Below are 17,877 nucleotides of genomic sequence, written 5' to 3'. Positions count from 1 at the left end.
TTGAACATCTCCAACCCGAAGGACATTTGAGTGAGAGAGAGTGTTGAGGGTCAAATATTGCATATTATCCCCCATTTATATCTTGGTTTTATGAATATGATAATGTTTAATGTTCTATTTTACTCATGTTTGTGTTGCAAGGTGAATTTAAGAGATTGGATTGAAAATGGTACTAAAAGCATAGATTTGATGCTCAAGAATCACCAAGGCAATGGATGAATCTTATGAGACCAAGATTGAAGAATTCACATGCTAAAGATCCAAGAAAACTAAGAGAGGAATGAAGATAATCAAATATTTAAAGTGAAGAAAAGGAATCCTGAAATCGTCCTGAAAAAACGTATTTTGAAACTCTGGGTCATTTTGTAAAATTACGCGGAGTGAAGTCTATTTTGAGAAACCGCATAGAGTAAAGTCTATTTTAGCAAACTACGTAAATTTGAGGCGGTTTCTAGAGTTTTCCAACTAGGTGCAAAAGTTAGAGTTCTACAACTATAAATAGTACTCCCTAGGATGTTCATAGGCATCTTCTAGGATTTAAGGAGTGGAGCAAAAAGGTGGAGAAGCCGTCGCCAAGAGTTTTTCTTTTTCTTCCTTGGTTGTTTTCATGTTTTTCTTAAGAGACTTTGGTCCAATCATGTCTATGGTTGGCTAAACCTCTTAGCTAGGGCTAAGAGGTGAAGCTTGTAGCATGATTGGATGTTTCTATTGCTTTGATTCATGTTTATGTTGAACTCCATAGATTCTAATTTGATATTTAAGGAATACTTTCAGTTTTTAATGGTTTATTGTAACTCAAATTACAGTAGATCTGCAATAGTTTTAAGTATCTTCTTTTCATAATTTGAGAATGTAAAATTAGTACGTCATGTTGTTCCCCATCGTCCCTTAGGCATGGTAGGGTGATGGAATCCTTCCTAATCTTCACAATTCTCCTGCTTTGAGATTATGAGATTAGTAAATCCTATTGTTTGTCATTGTCTCCCGAGCATGGATTGGTGATAGAATCCCTGCCAATTATTATAGTTCTCCTTCATTGAGAATTAGGTCAATGGAAATTCAGATTTGGTTTTATTGATATATTTTTCAATTGGATAGAATAGAACTCCAATTCTAATTGTGTTACTTGAATCAAGCAAGAGGGCTCCCTGATATCTACAAGTGTATCCTTGGCACCCTAATTCCCACATTTAAATTCTTAGTTTTAATTACTCTATTCACAATTACTCTCTCAAATACTTTAAAATTAGTTTCACATCTTCTTCTAGTTCTATTTCTAGTTAATTTTAGAAACGTACAAGTTTCAGTATCTGTGGATTCAACCTCGGTCTTACCGAGATTATTACTACATCGCAACCCTACACTTGAGGTTGTGAACAGAGAGAGCGGAAAAGAGAATTAAAGGGAAAAGATGATTAGAGAGAAATCTCTCCCCTCCCTTCTATCACATGTTCACGTGTTGGATCTACCCTTTAGACGACTTTTAAAGGAAAAAGATGATCACATAGACCTACTATAGGGGTATTTTCACACTGGACTTTGAGTGGAGTGGCCTGTAGGAAGCAGGGGCACACTTGAGGTAGGCAGCCCATGTGAGGCGGGTGGCTCGTGGGAGACGGGCCCCACCCATGTGAGGCGGGTGGCTCGTGTGAGGCAAATCCTAACCCATGGGATGTAGGGCATGGGCTGTGAGATAAAGGGATTAATTCACCATGCTCTGTCAGTTCGAGCTTTTAGATCAAGTGGTTAATTGTCCTGCATCATCTCCTACATTAAAAAACAGGCATCGGACTTTTGCAACAATCATAGGCACAAATCTAAAGTAACATCTTGACCATTCGGTTTAGTATTTTAGGACTAGATTATCTAAATTGGGATCCTCAATTAACTTCTAGAATCTGGACTTGTGAGAAGTTTAACATTTCCATGTAGTTTGAAAATTCACCAATTGCATAGAAAATTCACCAATAGCCATAACATCTCTTGGTGGGTTATAACTATAAGAGGCATTCAAATTGAATAGGTGCAATGGTTGGCAGAATCATAACTATAATGAACCACCAAGAGAGACCAACAACAAGAGTTTATCTATTCATTTTGAATGAACAAGCACCTAAAGAAGCACCAAAGTGACACATCCAGGTCAATAAAAAAGAAAACATGGATCATTCCAGGATCAAAAGAACTTCCTCTCTAGTCTCTTTACTCCTCCAAAATCTCCTAACAGTTTGTTTATTTTAGAATTTCCAAGTTAGGCGTTTGAGAATTCTATAAAAACATTACAAAATACAGAGATTAAGGTGCATTCATTGCTAGAGTGTGTTCAGGGTAAGGTCTTTGGTTTCACAGCTAAAGCACACATTTCTATCACTTGAGAGGAAGGCCTGTTGTATCTTGAAGGTAGATATGCATCAGCCATCTTGAAAGCTGATTCTTTTATTGATATAGGATGCAAATATCACCTTAAAGATAGCAACACTGTACCCCATGCAACTCCCTCTCAAAGTACACATGAGAAAAATCTACCACGATCGGGACCATTGATCTAGTGGGCACCAAGTCGATGGGCTATATTACAAAATCAGCCATCTTGAAAGCTGATTCTTTTATTGATATAGGATGCAAATATCACCTTAAAGATAGCAACACTGTACCCCATGCAACTCCCTCTCAAAGTATACATGAGAAAAATCTACCACGATCAGGACCATTGATCTAGTGGGCACCAAGTCGATGGGCTAAATTACAAAATCCAGCGGCTGGAGTTGAGTCAACTCAGCTGAGTTTGGAGCAAGTCTACTCTTCCTACTTTCGAATCTACTAACCAAGTTTTAGAACTACAGTTGAATGTGGATCATTCCTCTATTTCCTCTATTTTGGTAGCTACCACAGTCAAATCCCCATGATTTTGGGACATGACCTATTCACATGGTGGGCCACCAGATCACCAGTAACGACCACTGTACATATTTGCCACATGTACGGTGCAGAGGGAGCTGCATAGAACTTCCATGAGGTTAGCTGCATAATAGCAAACCATTTATGCATTTAAAAATATTTATTAAAATTTTAAAAAAAAAAAAAAAATCTCTTATTCAACATCTGAAAGCTGGGTAAAGATAAGAAGGCAAATAAAAGGATGCCTTGGTGGGGGTGAGAAGCAACCATTGTAATGGTGGATGCCTCAACATCAAATTTATTTAAACTGTTACAACCATATATAGATAGTCATACATTTCACTGGAGTAATAGGATCCCCGGCCCAAGGATATGCAAAGAATCCCCAGGACCCTTTTTTTGTACAAGTGGACCCCATGGTTCATTACTCCAGACCATTGATATTATGGACCCCACCACAGGTGATGCCCCAGATATCTTACAGAGTGTAGCCTATCTGTTGAATGCAGATTGTTGATGTATGTTTTGTATTATTTGTCATTTTTCTTGCTGCCAATCGAAGGGTTTTGATTGTTCTAATGGAGATTTCAGCGCATGACCTATCCTTTGGTGTGGCCCACCAGATCAAGAAATCAAGAGAACTGGCCATGTCCAGAGGCCAAAGGATGTCATACATATATCCTCGTGCTGAGGATCATATAATTCCTCCAGTCCGAAAGCCTTGGAATACTTACATTAGTACAAGGAGAAGCTGAGCTAGTTTATTGGGTTCCTAGAGGAGCTCGATCATCCGGTCCAGCAAGCATGACCTGCGATTAAACATTTAAATCTTAGAGTTTGTATAAGCCAAAGATATAAAGATGATGAAACAAGTGATAAAGGGAAATGATCCATTGCCAAACAGCCGTTTGGGAAGCTTTTCTATCAGCAATTTGCCATCTAATCAAAGATAAGAGTGGCGATGGGAAGTGTGGTCGATCTTAACCCACCTGCTAAAAATGGTGCAGGTTGGCCCACTTCCCATCAGTTGCTGATAAGGTTCACCCTCTGAGAACTTCAGCCATAGGCATTTTGCATGGGTCATTTCCCATATTCATGTCTAACACGCATCTGAGCTTTGAATACCAGAGGCTGCATTAAAAAATTGCCGATTCAAGAAAAATTCAGTGAGACAATTATGCACAATCTGGAAAATGTGGGCGAAAGCTCCAAGGAAAAAAAAATTTTCAAGGTCTCACACGAAACAAGTTGTAGATGAAAAAAACATGCAACTAGCTGCGTGTGGGGCCCACCATCATGTATGTCTGCCATCCAATCTAACCAACATGGTAGCCCCATCATGAAAATAGTATGGCCCAAAATTCATACGAGTACAATCAATGGACAACCACTCAACAGTTTAGATTGCCGAACCATAGTGCCCTGCTCAGACGAAGTAAAAGCCTCAGGCTGTAAAAAGGTCAGGTTTGGGTCGGGTACTATAATACCCATAGCCGTAGGCCAACCATGTTTGGGTCTAGTTCTTGAAGCCCCAGACATGGATTCAATCAGGTCTAGATGCCCAATCTGGTCTTTGGATCTAAGTTCCGAGTTCAGTTTGGGACAAATAAGACCATTTACATGGTTGGGCCAACAGATAGATAGATGAGATCACACACGGATGTGCCACTTTAACACGTGCATGGTGTGTAAACGGTCTCACTTGCATGTGTGTGACTTAGGAAACCTCAGTTTTTTTGCTAGAATAATCAATATATAGTAAATATATAATTGTACTATAAAAACTAACTGGACCTGAACTGACCCAACCTTAACCAAGTCCATCACATGGACCCAACCCGAACCAGATTAGACCCGATTTTAATGGGGTCCAAAAGGTGAAACCCGAACCTGACCTACTTTCTTAGTGGGTCCAAAAAATGGGACTCAGACCCATTAAAATCGGGCTGGGTCCATCAGGTGCCCTCGGGTCTGGGTACGCATTGACAGCCCTATAAAAACCCTAGTGTACTGCAAAAAATCTCGGCCTGACTTATGTATAAACTATAACCTCAAAATCTGCCATGCTGACGTTTTCATATCTTGAAAGCCATGCTGGCTAGTTTCTGGCACGTGTCGATGATGTGCATGGCAGAGTAATCTATTAGAAAAATAGAGTATCATTTTTACATAGATTTGTATGATTTACAATCAAGAGATACTTACATTGCAATCAAATGCGAACCTCCTTGCAAGCATGATTGCCGCATTCCTTTCTCGGTCCGACTCGAAGGCTAACATGAAGAAAAGTCCTTTCTTCACTTGCCAAAACAATGCCTGAGCTGCAGCATTACCACCCCCTCTAACTCCGCAAATCTAGAATGGGGCAACCAAAACGAATATATCATAAATATCCCAGAAATACTATAAAAAGCTACTATTGGTGGAAAGAATTCAAATAAACAATGGGAAAATTGTTACCATTCAATTAGAGCCACATGGATCATAGTTCTAAAATTCAGTAACTCGAGAAATTCAGCCAAGTTGACTCAACTAGGCAAGATTTTGAGCCAGGTCATCATGAAACTCAGTTGTAAGCCTGACTCGGCACAACTCGTCAAGACCACCCTCTGACTCAGTCGATTTGACTTTACTCAACATGACTCAAAGCGAGTCACTCGCTCAAGAAGCGTTTTCAACAACAAATGTAATGAAAATGTAAGAACTGGGCTCAAACCTGAGACCTCAAACAGAAGGAGCAATGTTCTTACTAACGAGTCAAGAATTTGTTTGCATATATTTCCCTTGTGTATTTATCAACATTTAACTATCTAAAATATTCATAAATACTGTTAATTTAATTATTAAATAACGAATCGAGACAAGTAAAGATTTGTTTGAGTCTTCGAGTCAACCCAACCCGACAAACATCGAGTCAAGTCGAGTTTTCGAATTTTTAAACTACTCCAAGGATTGGTAATGCCACACCTGTACAAGGAAGCTCTTCTACATGACCCCCACTGAAGCTGTTCATCAGGTCCGCCCCACCATGCCCAAATCAGGCCACTAATCAAAGTGGTCACAGTTTATGAAACTATGAAATAAATGGACTGTTTAAAAAAATTGCTGTTTTTCAAATCCATTCATTTGTCTCTAATATTTGGGCTGACCTGATGACTGAACCGGCCTGATTTCCAGATCATGACAACTCTAAAGTCAACCCACCTGATGAACAGCTTGAACCTCACGCCAACGGGTAGAAGAGCTGCCCTAAGCATGCATGTTGAATAACAAAACCACTTTGGTGAGTTGCACACAAGACACCATGTCATTCTAATCGTAATCACATCATTATGGAATCACATAATAACGGTTTTGAAACATGGCAGTACTGCTTTAACACTGCAATTTTATCCTATCATGCTGAAGAAGTGCAGGATTCCATATATGTGGTGTGTGTTCAGTGATGCGGCCCATTGATCTATTTGGCTTTGCAGGTGGGGAAAGCCTCAACAAAAAAAACAAAAAGGGTCCCAGATTGGACGATCCAAGCCTTTTGATCTTTAGCCTTTCCTGGCTAAAATGATTGATGTATTTTATTCTCAAGAATCCATCTGTAAGCCACCGATCAAAGGATTTGCTTCTTCCACTCTAAGAGATTTTTGAGCATCACGCATTTGTAGCACAGTTCAACAGATCAATGATCAACAGGTCCCACCGCATGTTAAAAATCCAGTCTAAGGAAACTATAAATCAGCTGAGATACAGGACCCAATTATTCCACCATGCTGAAACTCACTAATCCTCATAACTACACTATGGCTAGATAACATAGGACAAGATCATCAAACAACATGAAGCTTATGTACTATGGCCTTGCACATCCATCAACAGGAATGAATTCGGATCAGCTCAATGGTTGCCAGGATCTTTGATGCAAGACAATTAACCACTTGCTCTAAAAGCTCGAACTGATAGAGCATAGCGAATTGATCCTTTTATCTCATAGCTTAGGCCCCACATCGCATAGGTTAGGACCTCAGCCGAACCCCCCTCGTGGGCCCCACGTCACATGGGTTCTGCCTCACACAAGCCACCCACCTCTCACGGGTGGCGCCCGCCTCACACGGGCCGCCCACCCCGAGTATGCCCCTGCATCCCACAGGCAACCCCACTCGAGCCCGACGTGAAAATGCCCCTGCATTAATCATCCAACTGGTGTGACCAGTCCATATCCAATTACCCATGCCACATGTACGATAAAGAGTGCATGCTATCTGACTTCAAAAGTTATAGCACCAGATTCATTCCAACTTGGAAATTCCTCATTTTGAATAATGAAATCTCAACTATAACCATCGAGTATGACATTCATTCTTCAGAATAAGTCTGCCAATACCTGCATTGAAGTGGAGTAAGGCTCTTTTGCCTTAGTAACCTTTCCCTTCCGAAGCTTTATCCTCATTTTTCCAACATGAAACACATGAATGGACTGCGATGGATGAACAAGTCCATTCATATGAGTAACAACTACCTGCCGAGCAACATGATAAACATCAAAAGATATATGAATATAAACAGTAAAAAGACAGCATGTATTATAATGTATTCTAGAGAGACAGCCTATACAAGTTGTCATATAATAAGCCAAGTACCTGGCATAAAATAATCTAAAACTGACTGGATGATTCCCCTTTTAGCATATTCAACTGAAGGATTAACTGTGGTTCTAAAACTTGTTGAATCAAAACAAAACCAGGCCGACTTGACCCAGTTAAATTTTTAGCTCGGTAACTTGGGAGGTAGTTAATTTTATTAACATATTTAAATAGAGAAAAATGGTTTATTCTGGATCTTTTCTAGAAATTTGTCATTTCATGTTTATTTAGTTTTGTTACGCCATACTTAATTATGAATAATGTTTTGCAGTTTAACTACATTCTTATGTTAATTCATGGATTACATTTAAAGGTTTTTGTTAACGTTTCCACTTTTATGAGGACATTAGCAACATCCCCCAACCTTCTGAAAGTCACGCAGTATGCCCAATCATTAATCGGGACGGTTCATTCAGTAGTACCATTGGGAGCAAGCCATGCTGCAAGAATCATGCCAATTAGATGATCCTAACTCTTTGAATGGGACCAATTTGTTTCAACCGTCCGTTCTTTATGAGCCATAGATCACATGGTTAGAATCATCAAACCAAAGTGCTACTTTGGAATCATAAGCAATACAAAGTGGGATCTACCAAACAGATGTTTAAAGATAATGGTCGGGACCTACTTTGTTTCGCTGCTCAACCTTGACTGCCCATTTTCCGTGCTATTGATTGTTGGTTTAGTATCATCCAATTGGCATGATTTTGGCGCCATGGCTTGTTCTAGCTGTACGAACAAATGAATGGTTCAAATTGATGATAGGTCAGCCCAAGTGGCATTTAAAAGCTATGGGGACATTGCTAACATCCCAATGAAGGTGGGGATGTTATCAAAACGTATATTTAAATATTTTATTTTTCTACCTAATTGAATCTTTCATTTGAGCTGGCAGTGTCTTCGAATCAACCCAGCCCAACTGGACATCAAGTTCCAGGTGACTCAATGATTTTATTTTTTTAAGCCAAAAATCTGAGAAAAAGAAAAGATAAATCAGAAAGAATGGAAATGTCTACTTACATATTTCATTTTTTGTTTTACGTATTGATCCAGTTTCTGAGATGGCCTATAGCAATTGGGTCTAGATAGTCTTTAATACTGAGTTCTGACTTTTTTAATAACTATATTTACTTTGTTTCTAGATTTGGAGTAGAGGATCCCCCAAATTGAGGGTAAGACTAATCCCAATTTTGGCAGGGCCAATGCCCACAACATCAGATTTGCCGCACCTTTCCTCTGATTTCTGCCTCTTAAATGTAATTAAGGAAGTTCTAAAAAATTAAAAACTAGCATAATTAAAATTAGCAGAGGAAAGGCACATCAAATCCGACATGGAGGCAAATAGGCCCGCCAAAATCAGCATTATACTTAATCCTAATTTCACGAGATCCCCTACACAAACTTAAGGGACTTAGTAGTTCACAAATCAGGCAACAGACAAATAAATGTATGCGTGTGAGAATGAGAAACATATGAACTAATATAAAGTTATAAACTTTTCATTGTCTATAACAACCTTACAACTCGTGGTTGCCAAAAAGAGAAGAACAAACACGACAAAACATGACAATCCCATGACAATAATTTTGTCGACAGAAATAAAATTCTATACGAATGATCTAACATCGACATCATGCAAACATAACGAATGTCTATGATAATGAAATTTGGAGAGCTTTGTGAAATATATCTGAGTGGTGCCTCCGGTATCAAAAATCCAACCCCCCGGTTTTAAGGGAAGAGTTTTTTTTTTTTTTAATAATGACAATAGGGTGTCCCGACCCTTTTTAAGGTGATACTAATCCCTGCGAATGTGCGCAATCACCCACAAACCACATGCATCGGGTAAATCACAAGGAGGAGAATCGATCTTTTGTCTAGGGGGACACAATGCTAGCCATTCGCCCAAACCCCGGGCGGGTTTTAGGGGAAGAGGTTTACCAAACTTTTTTAAGGTCCACCCATCTGGAAATGTGCAGTTTCCTAAGAGGCCGAGACTCGGAATTCCATATACATGGGGCATATTTTTCAGTAAAATCCCAACTGTGATATGATAGATCCGATGTAGGATGGAGGATGCCATGGAGATCTCTTATAACAGAAGATCCTGAACCCTTGGATAATCAGCCAATGTTCCCATTGAATGTGGGACCTTGATTATTCTCCTACCCAAATATCTGTCGGCAACTAATCAAGGGGTTGGGATTGTCCAATCTAGGCTATTTGGGAGCAAAGCTCGCCCACAATGGGACCCATCAGATAATAGTTCCAATTACCAAAAAAATAAGGGCCCCACATGTTATTCACTAAATGTTTGCACTGGCACATGTTATCTATTCCCCCAGATAAAAATGCACACACCAATAGACCGCCATGTGCTATTCAATAAATGCCTGGAAATCAGAACATAGAAAATGATGGCGGTGGTGATGATGGTAGTGATTATGATGTTGGTGGTGATGATGATGGCAATTATGATTATGACCATAAAAAAATAGAAGATCAAAGCACTGAAACAACTTAAATCCCATATCAAACATGCTAAAAGGAAAACCAATTTGCACCACCACAAAATTATTATCATGACTAATTAAGTTTTCAACCAAATCTTATCAGGGGCATACTACTAGAATAATCATTTTTTGTTAGTTGTTAAAGAGTATAACACTTGGGTATCTAAACACAAAGAAGTGTCAGAAGTGATGAGACTACATACATTGAACTCAGTATCAGGTTTCCTTACAAGTGCCTCTACATAGCTTCCCAACCCTGCAGCTGTTAACGATATGAGTCAGACAATTATGATAGAAGAAATGTTAACAAAATTGAGACAATACACACGATACTATAGCAAGACAATAAATGGGTTATTATACCAATTAGTACTTACAATACTCGCATGATTTAAGTCCAAAGCAAGGAATAAAGCCATGAGGACTGCCACTGTGACGAGCAGTTCATGATAGTCCCATCCCATGAAGCGCGGAAAAACCTCTCTAGTGTACATGTGGCACTTTTTTGTGGTGGTCAGGACCGTGAATTTAGTGGGCACCGTGAGGACAGCTGTTGAGGGTCAAATATTGCATATTAGACCCCAGTTATTACCTGAATTTACGAACATGATATTGTTTAACGGCCTATTTTAATTGTGTTTGTGATGTAGGGTGTATTTAGGAGCCTAGACTGAACAAGGGTACTAAAAGAGTGGATTTGATGCTCTGAAGTCACCAAGGCGAGGGACTGACTCCAGGGGATTGAAATCGAAGAATTTACACGCCCGGGATTCGAGAAATTCCAGTATGTCACGCTAAAGAGGCCTAAAATTCGTCCAGAATGCAAAATCACAGGGTTCTCACCATCCGTTTGGCTTGAAACTTTATATCTGGCCTAGGGACCCTAAATTAACCGTACACGTTGAATTTCAGCTCTTGGATCCCTGTGGAAGTGGGCCAACGGACAGATCAGCCCATAAACCGTCGATTTTGGGCCCACTTGATATCTGAGTGTGCTTCAATTTTGGTCTCAGCCCCTTAAATATGATGACAAAATGGATGGACAGAGCGGATTTTATCTAGACATCACGGTGGACCCCATCATTGAGTGCGTGTGCATGCACCGCACGCACACCAGCAATGCACTAAAACCGTAGGACCGGTCAGCGCATGCTAACCCGTCCTCTGTTTTACAGAAACGGAAGTTTCTTTTTTTTTTCACCAAACAGAGCTCGTAGTTGGGTTCTTGTGGGCCACCACCATGCATCAACAATTTGATCCGGACCGTCCATTAGAATCCCTCGGTCCTTCTCATCCAAGCCTAGGTGGCGGAATTGAAGAAGATAACGGCGATCTGTTTTTAACCGTCCAAACAGAAGATTGACGGTTCCATGAGAAATCCCGTGGGCCACACCGAATTCGATCTAAAAACCGTCCATCTTGCTGAATTTCCAAGGGTGATCCAACGGACGGACTGGATTTCACAGATAAGTATCAATCATGGCCCAACTGACGCCAAAAACAATCCAAATTTCGCATTCCTTACGCAGGAACGTGCGCAACGCTGTCTGATTTTTGCGGGTCATTCTGCGATCATTGACGTGATCAGATGACCGATTTGGACCGTCCAGAAACTCAGAAAGATGGGGCCGACCACCATTACAAAGGCAGATCCAATCTCTTTTGGCCACCGACTTCACCCACAGCCGTCAAACGTGGCTGTATTCCGTGTTTTCTACTGCTTAATGAAAGAAGCTGCGTATAAACACCTTCCACCGACTCCAGCCAAACAACCGACTCCATTCCCAGCCTCTATAAAAGGAAAGAGAGAAGGACATGGAGGAGGGTGAGGGCAGCCGTGGAGGCTTTTTGGACGTGAGAATTTGGGACGTGAAGTGGAGCATCTAACGTGGAAGAAAATAGAGGAAGAGAGAGAGAGAACTAGGTACTGCTAGCAAGAGGAGTCTTCTCTCCTTTCCCTTTCATTATTTTATTCATGTTGTTTAAGAGATTTAGCATGATCTTGTCAGGCTAAACCTCTTAGCTAGGGGTAAGAGGTGAAGCTTATAGCGTGATGGAGTGATTTTTACGGCTTTCATCCATGTTTTATGAAGTCTCTTTGATTATAGTTTGATTATAAGGAATATTCGTAGTTTTTAATGGTTTATTGTGACTTAAATTACAATGGATCTGCGATAGCTTCGGGTATGTTCATCGCATTATAGGGATTGTGAACATGGGACGCCTGTTGTTCACCATCGTCTCCTGGGCATGGTTGGATGATGGAATCCTTCATAACATTCATACATCTCTTAGATTGGATGTGAATTGGCTAAATTCTGTTGTTTGCTTTGTCTCATGGGCATAGTTTTGTGATAGAATCAATTCTAATTCTCATACCTATCTTCTATTGAAAACTATATCAAAGGAAGTTCAGATTTGAATTTTAATGTTATACCTTCCAACTGGATGAAGATGGGACTCTAAATCCAGTTGTGTTCTTGAATCAAGCGTAGATCTCCCTTATGTCTACAAGTGGATCCTTGAAAACCTTAGTTCCCAACTTTAATTTCATTAGTTTTACTCACTTTAATGACAATTATTTCCTCAAATTATTCCAGATTTAGATTTCATCTTCGCCTAGTTCTAGTTCTAGTTACTTTCAGATTACATACAAGGTTCAGTCCCTGTGGATTCGACCTTGGCTTACTGAGATTATTACTAAATCACAACCCTATAATTGGGGTGTGAACAACAGCAAAAAATCCACAATCCGATCGGGAACATGAAAGGGGTCTGCTGACTCAAAAGGAGCAAAAAATCCACAATCAACAGGCCAAACTCACAACAATCGGATGATAAAGGTCTACAATCACTAATATTTTTTAATTATGGATATCAGTAACTCACCAAATCAATGAGCTAGATCACCACACACATTATGCGACGAGCATGGCATGATAGCATTTCTTAGAACGCACATCTCAAAACACTTTTTTTGGTCTTGTTCCAGAACAAAAAAACTCAATTAAGACAGGTTGGGATGTCTCAGTACAGCATCCCAGCACAACCTATTATCTAAATATACGATTAGAAGAAAGCTATATGCCAAAAGTGTGAAGCAAAGCAGTGACCGGTTCGAGTGCAGGAGATGGGAAGCACTTGTTTCAAAATGTTACCAGGTAATAGTATAAACAACCATGGGGCGATGCTGGGGTGTGTTGAGTCCAAAGCATGATTCGAACAGGGAGCAGGACCTAGGTCCCTAATCCCACCTCCCAAACAGGTGGTATGGAATTGCATTCGGTCCTAAGAATTGAAATTGACGTTGGAAACCAAAGGATTGGATTAATTCAGGTATCATACCATCCAGTCCTAACCAGTGTTCGAAATATCGGTATCGCACAATGTATCGCACCCTTGGGATACAGATACGTATCGGTTATCGCACGGGATATATCGTTTGTATCGCATAGTTTATCGCACTTTTTGGGAAACATGGGGAAACATTGAGAAAATGGTTGAATTTTTTAATGAAACTTTGAGGATTGTTAAAAAGGCCCTTAATACACACTTTTAAATCATAATATCTCAAAAAAAAGATGCACATAATAAATTTCCTTTGTATAGGTTCCTAAGTTATGCGATGTTTAACTGAACTAACGCAACTATTTTTAAATTGAACGGTGTAGATATTGCTCTAATATGATCTAATATGATCTCTAAAAATAGATGAACGGTGTAGATATAATAAATACATCACTTTGGGCCCATGTAACTTTAATCTCCTTTGAACCGTTCGTGCAACCGGAGCACGAGGAGCATCAGTGCTCGTCTTTGCACGTCACGGACGCGGATTGCGTCCTACCCCTGCCCGTCTCTAGCCCCGAACGGGCAGTTCTGTGGGTTGGGCCCACCTTGAATGTATGTGATCTATCCACACCATCCATTCGTTTTTCCATCTAATTTAAGGGGTTGAGCCAAAAATTGAATCATATCCAAAGATCAAGTGGACCATACCAGAGGAAACAGCAGGGATAATGATATCCACCGTTGAAACCTTGTTAGGCCCAACAATGATGTTTATTTGTCATCCAACCTATTCATAAGATCGTACAGACATGGATGAAGGGAAAAAATAAATATAAACTTGATCCAAAATTTATGTGGCCCCCAAGAAATTTTCAACGGTAGACGTTCAATTCAACTGTTTCCTATGGTGTGGTCCATTTGAACATTGTATATGTTTCATTTTTGGGTTGAAGCCCTAGAATTATCTATTAAAATAGATGGACGGAGCAGATAAAATACATAAATCATGGTGGACCATACAGAGTTTACTCAGCACACTAAGCGTAGTGAGTTACTCCGTACAGTAATTGGATTGCGTACTAAGTTACTCAGTATGCTTTTATCGTACTGAGTAAACTCAATTGGGCCTACTATGAATTTATGTGGTTTATCCACACCGTCCATCCATTTTTACAGATAATTTTAGGGGTTGATCCCAAAATTGAAGTAAATACAAAGCTCAAGTGGACCATTACATAGGAAACAGTGTGGAATAATGATTTCCACCGTTGAAACCTTCCTAGTGTCTAAAGTAATTTTTATTTGTCATCCAACCTGTTCGTAAGATCACAAAGACATGGATGAAGAGAAACCACAAACTTCAGCTTGATCCAAAACTTCTTTGGCCTCCAAAATTTTTTTAATGGTAGAGGTTCAATCAAACTATTTCCTGTGGTGTGGTCCACTTGAGATTTTAATTTGCTTCGTTTTTAGGTCAAGCCCTAAAATTATCTTTTAACATAGATTAACGAAGTGGATAAAATAAATAAATAACAGCGGACCCCACACAGTTTACTCAGTACTTACTCACTCAGTACGCAATCCGCTTCTCAGTACGCAATCCGCTTCTAGCGCGGATTACTGAAGTCACGTCACCAAGTTACGTGGGTCCCACCACGATGTATTTTTTCTATCCACACCGTCCATCCATTTGAACAGATCATTTTAGGGGTGAGCCAAAAAATGAGTCAGATCCAGAGCTCGAGTGGACCCCACCACAGAAAACAGTGGAGAGAGTGACGTTCACCATTAAAAATTTCTTGAGGGCCACAAGAGATGGATGATTAAGATGATATTTGTGTTTTCCATTATTCCATATCTTTCTGGACTTATGAACAGATTAGATCACAAATAAACATTATGATGGGACCTCAAGAATGCTACGAGTTTCAATGGTGGGCGTCACTCTCTCCACTTTTTTCTGTGGCGGGCTCCACTAAGTATTTATATCTACATCATTGTTTGTGTCATGCCCTAAAAAATTATTTCCAAATTAATGAACGGTGTAGATACGACACACACATTACCGTAGGACCCACAAAACATGGACACCACTTCATATGATTGTACATTGAGTAACTCAGTACGCTTAGCGTACTGTGTAAACTCATGTGAGGTCCACCACGATTTATGTATTTTATCTGCTCCGTCCATACATTTTAATAGATAATTTCAGGTCTTTAGCCCAAAAATAAACCATATACAATGTTTGAATGGGCCACACCTTACAAAATAGTTGAATTGAACATCCACCGTTGAAATGCCATTTTTGGCCACAAAATATTAAATTTAGATGACTAATAAACATCACTGCAGGGCCCATATGATCTTATTAAATTCGTATTTTCTTTTAATCCACGTCCATATGATCTTATTAACGGTTTCGATGACTGATAAACATCACTGCAGGGGCCAGAAAGGTTTCAACGGTGGAAATCAGTGTCACCACTGTTTCCTGTGGTATGATCCACTTCCCGTTCTAATTTTTGGGATCAACCCATTAATTTAGATGGGAAAACAGATGGACGGTGTGGATAGACCACATACATTAAAGGTGGGCCCCAACTGAGTTTACTGAGTACGATAGGAGCGTGCTCAGTAAACCACACCCGCGCTGATCCCCATTTTCACCCCTCCCGCCCCATCTTCTTCATTATCCCTCTCTGTCACGAGCGCTCTCCCTCTCCTTCACGCAGCGAGGTACTCTCTCTCTCTCTCTCTCTCTCTCTCTCTCTCTCTCTCTCTTCTAATTCAAATTTTTTTTATTTTCCACAACCCACGGCATCGGGGTGGGTTGTATTGGTGATATCGGCGATATCGACGATGTATCGCATGATGTCGACGATATATCGCACGATATCGACGATAATATCGTACGATATCTGAAGTTTTGGATTTTTGGTATCTTCCGGGTGTTATCGGCGGAGTTTCGTCTCGCACTAGTGCGATACCGACAATATCGGCCGATATATCGGCCGATAGTATCGATATTTCGAACACTGGTCCTAACAGAACAACTGTATTCCTCTTAGACCAGTAATATTTTCTAATCAGTAATGCTTATATACAAGATAGTTACGGACTTTCCTAGTTACAAGTTAATTTGGAAGCAGAATCACAGCATTGACCTTTCTGTATTGTGTGTCACAACAAAGAAAAAGAACCAGATCAAAATCAAACCAGGATCTATGGGGCCAGTGGTTGTTACTACAACTCTTTGGTCATCTGAAACAATTTCAGCTTGCAAAAATCGCCCAACATCAAAAGGTTCTGGAGCATAAACTGATTTTGTGGCCCCTGTATATAGATGAAAGTTTAAACAAAGAAGAGTTAGCACAAACTTATTTCAGACATTGTAATGAAATTATAGAAGGCATTTGCTGCAAGAAAAATTCAATGTATAAATGATAATGGCCTGATAAATATGTGCCACGAGGTGTGGGATATGATGCTACACTGGAACACAGAAATTACAACGTCTCGATACATGATGATAATCATGACATCTCCTGCAATATTTGTAATATTTCCCATGACCATGCCACCCTTGACCCCTTCATTATATTGAAGGGTTTTCTTCCTTTTGTTTCTAGTTGAACAAACAATAGACTGCTGCATATTAATTCCGCAATCCATTTTTGGATATTTTCTTGTGTATTTAGGGTAATTAAGCAGGAGTCCGGAATCTAAAGTTGCTTCTATATACCTTCTTGCCTCAATATATGTTCAATCCTTCGCCCGTCAGGCGATAATAATAATAATAATAATAATAAAAGAGGAAAAAGTTCAATTCCTCTCTTTGCTACTTCACAAGGGCAACAATGTGATTGATTAAGAATAGTGTTGGAGATTACATTTACCCCTCTCTCAACAGGGTCAAACAAAATGTAGGTCCTTGAAGCTAAATCATGCATTTCTTCAATCATAACAGCCAATCTCCCTGGTTGCATAACTCCATGTGGATCTAAGGACAAGGTATATTTTTTGTTCCTTTTAGTTTTTGGTTCTATTAATTGTGTTTTATTGCTTGTATCGTATGACATTTGAATAATTTGAACTCATGCAATATTATCAAAGATGACATGTAACCAAGGTGTCCCGTATCGGTATCAGTTGGCGTAACGGTGTCCTCCGAAACCGATACGGATACGGGGGCGTAATGGCAATACGAGGGAAGTAACGGCCCGTAACGGCGCAAATTATTATTTTTTTGCCAAAAAAAATATGAAAAATATGGATTAAATCCAAAATATTCTAAGCATTCCAAATATACATTCATTTATAAATTGAAACATGTTTATGGTGGTGTAACGGTCCACTCTTTGGTGAGAAGTTGTATCGGACTGTCTGATTAATTTTTTAACCAGGTAACTTGAATTTGACTACAAAATTCATATATTTAATTCTCTAAATATGTAATTTATATACTTAACAACTTGATATCATTTCTCCCAATAGTTCTTTAAAAAAATGAAATTAAATTCAGGTAGATGGCGTTG

General features: G+C 39.6%; 1 protein-coding gene across 9 annotated transcripts in view; it reads right to left on the bottom strand.

The window, feature by feature from the left end:
• Positions 1-2,573: 2,573 nt before the first annotated feature.
• Positions 2,574-17,877, bottom strand: part of LOC131228196 (stomatal closure-related actin-binding protein 1-like) — a 41,360-nt gene continuing 26,056 nt past the window's right edge. For 3 of the 9 annotated variants that reach the window (XM_058224062.1, XM_058224063.1, XM_058224061.1), the window contains 5 exons: positions 16,559-16,675; positions 10,252-10,310; positions 7,277-7,411; positions 5,104-5,253; positions 3,115-3,707 (listed from right to left, as the gene is read on the bottom strand). In XM_058224062.1, the coding sequence (XP_058080045.1) occupies positions 3,660-3,707; positions 5,104-5,253; positions 7,277-7,411; positions 10,252-10,310; positions 16,559-16,675 (509 nt within the window). In that variant the 3' untranslated portion in view covers positions 3,115-3,659. Of the gene's footprint in view, positions 3,022-3,114; positions 3,708-5,103; positions 5,254-7,276; positions 7,412-10,251; positions 10,311-16,558; positions 16,676-17,877 lie in introns of those variants that run through there. The other 6 variants (XM_058224065.1, XM_058224064.1, XM_058224070.1 and 3 more) reach the window with 6 other exon arrangements.

The sequence above is a fragment of the Magnolia sinica genome, chromosome 15 (assembly GCF_029962835.1).
Source record: "Magnolia sinica isolate HGM2019 chromosome 15, MsV1, whole genome shotgun sequence".
Classification (NCBI taxonomy): domain Eukaryota; kingdom Viridiplantae; phylum Streptophyta; class Magnoliopsida; order Magnoliales; family Magnoliaceae; genus Magnolia; species Magnolia sinica.
The sequence above is the reverse complement of the archived record's forward strand: the minus strand, read 5'-3'. Positions and strand labels throughout refer to the sequence as shown.